General features: G+C 26.4%; 1 protein-coding gene across 1 annotated transcript; it reads left to right on the forward strand.

The window, feature by feature from the left end:
* Window positions 1–880: 880 nt before the first annotated feature.
* LOC107490393 (protein SODIUM POTASSIUM ROOT DEFECTIVE 2) lies at window positions 881–2769 on the forward strand. The gene is made up of 3 exons (XM_016111163.3): window positions 881–1236; window positions 1350–1425; window positions 2468–2769. The coding sequence occupies exons 1-3, from the start codon at window positions 1000–1002 to the stop codon at window positions 2596–2598; spliced, it is 444 nt and encodes a 147-aa protein (XP_015966649.1). The 5' UTR covers window positions 881–999; the 3' UTR covers window positions 2599–2769.
* Window positions 2770–9986: the final 7217 nt, after the last annotated feature.

Genomic DNA, 9986 nt, shown 5'->3' on the forward strand with positions numbered 1-9986 from the left:
CTAACACAATTTGAAATAAAAATAAAAAAATTATATATTTTAAAAGATATATCTAATTCCTAAAAACATTTATAGTGAGTAGTGACTGATATAAAAAATTATAAACAGATAAAAAATAAAAAAAATGATTAGGTATCACATCTTACCAAAACATAATAATAAAAAAACTAACTAACATGTGTTCTTAAATTTTTTATTAATTATAATATTAAAAATTATTTCTATTCTCGTTATTCTACGAGAATTAAGGCCATGGTTGTTTTTAGAAAAGAAAAGACTGAAATTTAGTATTGTATTTAATAGTCAAAGATTAAAGTTAAAATTTCAGTTTTAAAATACAAAAATTCAGTCTAAAGATTAAAATTTTAGTAATTTTTTTTAAAAAAATATTTTTATTTAACTTTTTAAATTTTAAATCTACCCTTCAATCTTTATATTTATTTTAAATTAAATATGATACTTAAATACAAATCACTACAAATATTTAATTTAGTCTCAATTTTTCTTTTAAACGCGAAGAAAAGTTCTCATATATCTCATTTGACCATTTGAAGAAATATAGGGAGCCAATGAAATATTTGTACAATATATATAATGGGGCTTTAGAACTGTTCGATTCAATAAGATATTAAATGTTTATTATTTTTAATATTTGGATGGTTATTCTAAATAATATGAGTATATTGTGTTTGAAAAAATTAATAGTATTTTATCCTAATAAATATTCATTTTTTAACTTATATTAGGCCAAATAAATAACCAATTGTATATATTATACAAATACTCCATTAACTCTATAGCATTTTCAATTGTTATTCCTAGTAGAAATTTATTGGGTAGTGTGCTACCTTTATCTATTCCCCCAATAAAACTTTGACCTTAGAGCTTCCATGTCTTCTCCACTCTCCTCTTGACGTATCTATAAACACACTCTCATTACTACCCTCCTCTGTATGAGAGGCTCTTGTTCTTGCAACTAAATTTGCCTCTCAAATAATAATGGGGAAACTAGGTAAGATGCTAGACACTTTTTGTTTTTCTTCTTCTTCTTCTTCTTCTTCTTCTTCTGCTTCATCAAGCACTTCTTGCTTCTGCATAAGCTCCATGGATTATGATGAAGATGATGAGTTTGAGGCAAAGCCATTGATTGCAACTGATGATAGTCATCATAATAAGCTAAGATTGAAGGATGTTGTCGCTGGAAAACAGACATTGGCTTTTCAATTGAAACCAAAGGTGGTAAATTAAATTAAAGTCCCTTCATTTTTATTATGCCCTTATTCTTAATATTATAATTATTAATTAATGTGATATATTCCTGTTTTCTTGACCAAATAATATATATTCAGATAGTGATGTTGAGGGTATCCATGCATTGCTATGGATGCGCCAAAAAAGTTGAGAAACATATCTCAAAGTTGGAAGGTGAGTAATTTTTTTATTGATTTTCATGGTATTTTCAGTTCAGAAGCACAATGACTAATTATTCGTGGCAGATCGAATTTTTTTTTAAGATTTTATCATTAGCCAATAAATAACTACATGAACATGAAAATTTTAAGACTAAACTAAACAACATAGCACATTCAAAAGTTAAAAAAAAAATTAATAAAACTGTTAGGCTTTGTTTTACACTTTTCTTTCTCTCTCTCTCTCTCTTTGGTGTGTTTTTCAAAGTTTCATATGAAGTTCAACCAACTTGTGTTTCTGTAGGTCAAATGTTAAGCAGAGGAGAAAGCTAGGTATAGCTTACTCTGTCTCTATGTTAGCCATTTTTGTTTTCTGTAGTTAGACTAAACTACTAAAAGTATCCTCTAATTATTAAATCACCCAATTATTTTTAAAATTTATTAACGATAAAAATATTTTTAAAATTTTTTAAAATGTGAAAAAATATAACAAAAAATACCATTTTTTTGTAAATGACAATTGACTTTTTATATTTAACAAGCTATCTGTGTGCTTGATTTAAAATTCTATAAAAATATTTAGATAATTAATTAAAAATATATATAAAAAATGGAACTAAAGTTCTATCTTCAGATTCTTTTTTAAAATTATTTTTACCATCCACGAAAAATTACAAAAAAATTCACTTGGTATAAAATTATTAAATTTTAGAAACAAAATTTACTTACTTTTCTAATTATATTTACAAAAAATAATATCAAAATTCAATTTCTAAAATATTTTTAAGATTATATAATTAACAGCGATGTATTTTTATTACATTTTAAACATTTTTGAGGGTGTTTTTATGGCTAACAAATTTACAAGGTACTTTTATCAATAGTTTGATTATTATTATTATTATTATTATTATTATTATTATTATTATTGGATTATCTTATTTTAGGATTCACCAAGTTGAAGTTGATTTTGAAACCATTGTCCATGCATGTTTGAATGTTAATTTCTTAAAGTTCTCTATTTTATTTACTTTAATTTGTAACTATTATTGATACAGGAGTGAGCTCATACAAGGTGGATCTAGAAACAAAAATGGTAGTTGTTATGGGAGACATTCTTCCCTTTGAAGTGTTGCAAAGTGTCTCTAAGGTGAAAAATGCTGAGCTTTGGAGTGAAATGAATGAATAAGGAAGTTTTTTTTGGACACTACATCCATCTTCAGCAGATTCAACAAACACAAAAGTAGTTCATGAAGTAATCTAGGAATTCTCTTCTTTTCTGTAGCTCTTGTTCTTGTGACATATAAAGTGTATAATATTAATTAATTAATATAATAATACTAATATTAACCCTTATTAAGTGGAATCTCCAGAAATTCTGCTGATTAATGTCTCTCATCAGTCATCATCTATCAGCTGAGACTTAGATATTTAATTAATATTTTAATATATTTTGGTTAATGTTCAGATGTAAGGAATTAGCACTGATTATTATTAATATGTTTCACTTTTGTTATGACTTATGACCAAGTTGAAATTTGAATATTCCTTTACATTTTCAGTTTTCTTAAAATGTAGCAGCAAGATCTTTTTTCTTTTGGACCATATTTTTTTCCCCTTTGTATAGGAGCTTCATATAAAGAGTGGCCACAATTATGCAACTGAAAATTAGAACTAGTAATTCATTATGCGAAGTGAAATGTTTTGTATATTTAAACAATTAAACTGATTTACATAAAAAATAAGTCTCATATCTCATAAAATAGTAGATAATATATCCAAATATCTTATATAATAACTGGTCCGTCACATCAAAATCAAATTCCTCCTTGCTGGCCCAGACACCCAATGATCTTCAATTATTCTTTATACTATAAAAGGTAAGATAAGAACCAAGAATTCAATAATGTAGAAAATCAAGGAGTAATGCAGAAAAAAAAATTTATTCAATAAACACAATCCATAATGCATCAAAAAATGTGTCCAAGCTATTAACTTAATAATTTTTTTAATACATATTAAAATACAGTTAAATAATATATATATTTATATATAAATACATGACGATTAATTTTTTATACGTACATAATATTTTTGGTATTTTAATCAAGTATATTATAATATTTTATGACAATATTCATATTTGATTGATATCATCTTTTAAAAAATTATTTATGTTTTTCAAAAGTACAAAAATTTTATTGTGTTTAATAAATTAAAAAGGTAATGTATTTATGATTCTAGTTTTTAAAAGTTAAAATACTTTTAAAAATATCTAAAAATATATATTTTAAAATTAACTTTTATTTACTAAAATTAAAAATCTAATATAATTCTATATATTAGTAAATATTTAGATTTATCCTTAATTAATTGTTAATGTCAAATTTTATTTATGACAAAACTTTTTTATTTATATCTATTATAATTATTTTAAATTTTAAAAATTATTTTACTAAATACAGATGTAATGGTTTGTGTTTATTAAATGCCACTTTTAATTTAATTTACTAAATATATATATATTATCATTTTTAAAGTTTATCTTTTAGAAAAAGAACTTTAATAAACTACGTGTAAAAGATAAATATTTTATCAAACCAATTCTAAATCTATTTAATACAATCGTCTTATTCCTGCTAAAATTTTTAGATATAGTTAATTTTATTGTGAAATATAATAATATTTGATAATTTTGATATTTTACATTGTTATGATAGTAATATAAAACGTGAGTGACATTTTATAAAAAAATATTTTTTTAATTATAAAAAGACAAAATGTCACTACATTTTGTAAAAAAATATTATTTTAGTTATATAAAGAAAAAACGTCACTGACGTTTTATAAATGCCCACAATAATATATAATACATAATTTAGATCATCTTTAAAAATTTCACCACTCATAATCTAATATAAAAAAGTAAATATTCTCTTATTCCATGTTTTTACCTTTAAATGTTACGAAATATGTGATGACTATTGTACATGTAGATGTTCAAATCATTTGGCTACCAAATATTCTCATATTCTTTTTCGGTAATTGATACTGAGTATAAGAAGCTGAACTGAATCACTAGCAAATCTGGCAAGCATAGATCATAGAGCAGCTTCTGTAATGGCTTTTGCTGACATGCCAATATGGCCTTCACCGCTAAAATAAACGTAAATTTGGTACCTCACTTACTCTTCTAGCTCTCATTGTTTTTTTTTTTTTCCTTCTTTTCTCACGTCATCTGTCATTCAGCTACCACATCTTACCAATAAATAATAAATAATTATATATCCTATGGATATAGAAAACATAGCTTTTTTTCAAGGATTAATCAACATGTTTAAATTTTATTTAAAAATCTGATACTGACTAATAAGTTATTGTATATATAGACAAGATTTAAATTTTTTATACTAACTTAAACGAACGAGAAAAATAATTATTCGACCAATCCAACTTAATCACATAAAAACATAGCTAATATATAGTTTTACATCATAATTGTCTAAGATATTAAATATTTAAGAAAAGAAAAAGGGAACAAAGGAATCACAAAGAATGGAGTAAAAAGAGATTTGGCTCCCTCTTCTCTCTGTTAAACTGGGTACTAAGAATACGAACCAAACTAATTTATTTGTATAGCATAATTGCCAATGTTGTTTGGCATGTCTAATAGTCTAAGTGTAACATACATATTACAGAGTAAATGAGCATTTTAATCTCAAAAAATTTTAATTTGACAAAATAGTTTTTGAATTAAAAAAAATCCCAAAATATTACAAAATTTGTTACAAAATGTACAGTAGTATCAATTAAGTCAAATACACTAATTGGTATATTTTGTCACAAACTTGATTTGTGATATTTTAAAGACTACAAATTCCTTTCTTTAATTTGTGGAGTTATTTTATGAAATCCACCTTATTTTGTCTATCTTTATTTTCACTCAATTAGTTAAACCGTTATGAAGAAGATAAAATAGTATAATAAACTTAAAATTCAGAACAAAAATTTCAATTATTCATATAACAAAATAAAAATTTATAAACCAAATAACTTTAGTGCCAACATGTCACCTGGATTTATTTGAGTTTAATTTTACATTAAAATGCATTAAAATTAAATTCTATTAAATAAAATATTAGTAGTATCAATTTTAGAATTTTAAAATTCAAACAATTTTATACATGATGCAAATTAGGAAGGACAAAAAAAATTTAAATTCGCGAGAATTCGCAGAAAATAATTTGCGACGAGGAGTAAAATAGAGACCCGCAAAACAAATAAATGACGAGGAGACAGAGATTGAGGTACCTATCTCATGGGAATCCGCTAAATTTTCAGTAATGTAAAATTATTAAAATATCCTTTATATATATTATTGGGTAATAATTATGATTAAGAAGATGACAAAACTTTAATTGTGTTTTGGTTTCAAGACACGGTTAGATCGCTTTTTTTAGATAAATATTTGTTTACACATTTAGTTGCTATAAGGTTGATGACAATACTCTCCTAAAATATAATAAACCCTATGGATTTGTTAATTAACAATAATAAAAAATTCTTAACTCTGTTAAATATAATAAGAAAATCTCTCAATAGTTAAAATACATATTGATTAGTGTACTATAAATAGTGGACAAGGGTATATTTATATATATTGCACATAACAATTATAATTTATCATATGCATAAATTGTTGTGATTCTTCTATTGTTAATAGGTACAATATTTCAAACATACATTATTTCCCACTATTTATTAAATTTAAATATCATACAAGTATATGCATAAAGAATATGTTACTAGATTAAACATTTTTTTAATATAAATTTTAAAGTTCTAATGAAATAATAGATATCTAATTAATTAAACACATACTCCATATATTAGTATCGAAAATTATACACATCACTTATATTCTCTAAGTTCAAGAGTTTATAAATTTTAAGCACTTGTATGGCCTTGTGTTCATCTTGGTTTTATAAATATTTACAAGAATAAAACCTCTAAAATTCTCGATTAGAGCGGCATCACTCCTATATTCATATAAGTGGAATTCTTTGATAAATAATATTATCATTTTATTAAGAGTTTGAACTCACCTTCCTATTTATTTTACATAGCACTAAATCCTATACGTTAGTGCTCCAATTGCTAATAGCTTATTATTACATATTAAACCTTGAAACTAGTGATTTACTAGAATAAGGTTGAGTTTTCATCATTTAACAATAATATATTTTAATCCCATTTTAATAGAAGTTTCTTTGATTTTATCTCTTAACAAATTTTTAGTCAAAGGATCTGCTAAATTTTCTTGAGATCTTACATAAGTGATGGTAACTACACCATCATCTATTAGTTGCCTCACAAACTCATGTCTCAAACTTATATGTCTAGACTTTCTATTATAAACCTTATTATATGCTTGAGACATTGTTGATTCACTATTACATAAGATTGAAATAGTTATCTTCTGTTGTGACCACAACTTTATATCATATAACGAATCTCTTAACCATTCCACTTTTTTACCTGCAGCTGATAAAGCTACAAACTCAGTCTCCATAGTAGAATATGTAATACATGTTTGTTTCTTTGAAGCCCAACTTATTATTCCACCACCTAGGGTGAAAATCCATCTTAAAGTAGATTTGTTATCACTAAGATTTGTAATTCAACTTGCGTCGAAATAACCTTCTAAAACTTCGGGATAATCAATATAGTGTAATCCCAAGTTTATGATTTTTTTGAGATAACCAAGAACTTGTAATAGCTTTTCAACACAACTAGAAAATTGCTTAATACAGAAAGATTTTCAAACAGATTTGGTCTTTATTATAGACGAATTTTTTGTTACCGACAGATTTGGTCCCTCTGTAAAAGCCTCGTCGAAAATTATTTACCAACAGATTTTCCTTCGATAAATTCTCCCCTCCCTTTCCCTGGAACGTCAAACTTTCCGACGGATTTTTCGTCGGTAATTAGAGACAGATTTTTCAACGAATTTTTCGTCGGTAATTAGAGACATATTTTCTGACGAATTTTCCGTCAGTAATTAGCAACAGATTTTTCGACAAACTTTTCGTCGGTAATTGGAGCCTTGGAAAACCATTAGAAATCTGAATACAGACAGAAAATCCGTCTGTAAATCTGTCAGTAAGGTAAAATAGAATTTTTTTAGATTTTTTCATTGCAAAATAAATCTGTTTTCATACAAAATAAATATAAATTTAATAAATATAATTTTTTATCTAATTTGTATTCGAATATTTATAATATTACAAAAAATAAAAAATTCATCGTATTATCAAACTAAAAGAAAAGTACTATAAACAAGCAAGTCAATATAATTCAAAACATAAATAAAGTGTATTGATACATCAACTATAATAATAAGTAACAACCATACATCAAAATGTGTTGATACATCTACTATAATTCAAAACATAAACTCAATGTATTGTTCAACTATACTAAGTTATGCAAATAACAAGGCCATATAAAAAATTCTTCATATGTTTGAAATTTCAAGACGAAAATCTACTAAAACATCAAGTTATTATCTTCGTCTCATTACATCTCTGTTTATAGCTTCTATTTTTGTTTTGACACCATGTGCAATCTTTCCAACTTCATCAATATTCTTCTCCATCCTCTTCTTGATAACTGAAAATGATGTTGCATTTCCGTTCGTGATCATAGAGCATTAAGTTTCAAGCACGCATAATGTCCTAATGGAAAAGGCGATATATTTAAAAATTATTGATTTGATACAATATGAACCATGAATATTTACATAGCCAATATTCATGCCAAAAAAATCTCACACGTTATGACCCAATTCGACTCTGATGCAATATACCTTTCATAGCAGATGCTTTTGTAACGGCTTTTGATTCTTCATTAGCTTCCCGCAACATTTCTATTTAGTAACAGCTGTAGATGAAACCTAGCTATCAACAAAAAGTGATAACTGATGGTGATAATAAGTACGTTTAGCTTTTGAAGTAGCCCAAAGAGCTTATCGATTTATTTGTCGACCTCATGGATCTAATAACACAATAAATAATATTAGTACCTTCAAATTATTCAATTGAAATATTGAACAAACAGTTTGAACAAAACGAATATTATATAAATGGAGAAACTAACTAATTTCATTACACTCTTAAACTAACACTGGCTTCATACTATTACAAAAGAGAATCAAACAAAATATTCATGATGGAAAGAGGGAAAAAACTACAAGGGCAAGTTAAAAACACCATCAAAACACCTTCAATATCACCTTGTCTAGAAGGTTGACCATGATTATCTTCACCAGCAAATGAATCCTACAAGACACAAAATCAAAGGGGTAAAAACATTTAAATTTTGATCTTAAAAGACCACAGCATGATACATAATCTAAGTAAGCTCCAAAGTTACTAAACGATAATAAAACAAAATAGTAAAAAAATATCCTAAGATCACTATCAGAATAAATTCAACATTTCTAAAATATGTACCAATTGCTCTGTCTTCCACTCATTAAGGTGGAAAACAAATCAAGCAACAATATAGACTAGGAAGCATCAATAAGCATAGCATAACAGAGAGCACAGCCACTTTAAACCTAAATAGGGATCCAAAACAAGATCCAAGTTAAAGCAACACACCACTTTCAAGGAATAACATTTAAGAAGAAGAAGAAGATTCCACTACCAAACTGAAGTGAAAGAGGTAACATAACTTACGTAGACGATCAAGTGCTGATGGAGGTATTATAACTGAAGCAAAAAAGAAAAGAAAAGAATTTGATTTTTATATCAGAAAGTGAACAAACAACAAATAATATTCCAATCAGATCAAGCATGGGCACAGAAACTTACTTTTATCACCACTTTCGATTTGGGGTTGCGAGTTTAATAGGAGAAAAAGAGAAAGAACAAAAAAAAAGTAAGATTACGTTAAGAAATATTTGTTTTAAGATACCTATAAACTCTATGCATTAGCTGTTATAGGTTAAGCCAATTTGATTGGTGATCCTTAGAATTGAAATTTCATATTTAATTGCACGCAATTAGAACAGCAAAAAAGGAGCTGAGATAAATCATAAATGAGAACTAAACAATATAAATTATCCTTTGTAGCAATATTACACTAAAAAGCATACCATTTTTTGCTATTGTTGTGATTATTAGACAAGATGATCAACCCTTATTGCACTCGGTAAGAAGAGTAAATAACGATTAGCTGGAATCAAAATTAGATGAAACGCTCGGAGAAAGGGAAGCATGGGAAGCATTCCGATTCCCTAGGTGGCAAAAAGCACTATCATAGTACAGTCCAGTTGCATGGAAGGGGAAGATTGGATTTAAGGAATTGGACCAAACAAATTAGAATTAGCAAGAAAATAGAGAAACGAAAAGGGAAGGGAATAGAAGGGAAGGGAAGGAATGAATCACCTGAAGTTAGCTTGATCTGAAAACAGAAGAAGAAGTGAGAAAGAAGCAAAGAAGAAAGGGGATTTTGAGCTGCAATTTGTTCTAGCGCCGTTCCTAGCAATTTGCTCTTTACAACTATTTGCAA

Source organism: Arachis duranensis, chromosome 5 (assembly GCF_000817695.3).
Source record: "Arachis duranensis cultivar V14167 chromosome 5, aradu.V14167.gnm2.J7QH, whole genome shotgun sequence".
Taxonomy (NCBI): Eukaryota; Viridiplantae; Streptophyta; class Magnoliopsida; order Fabales; family Fabaceae; genus Arachis; species Arachis duranensis.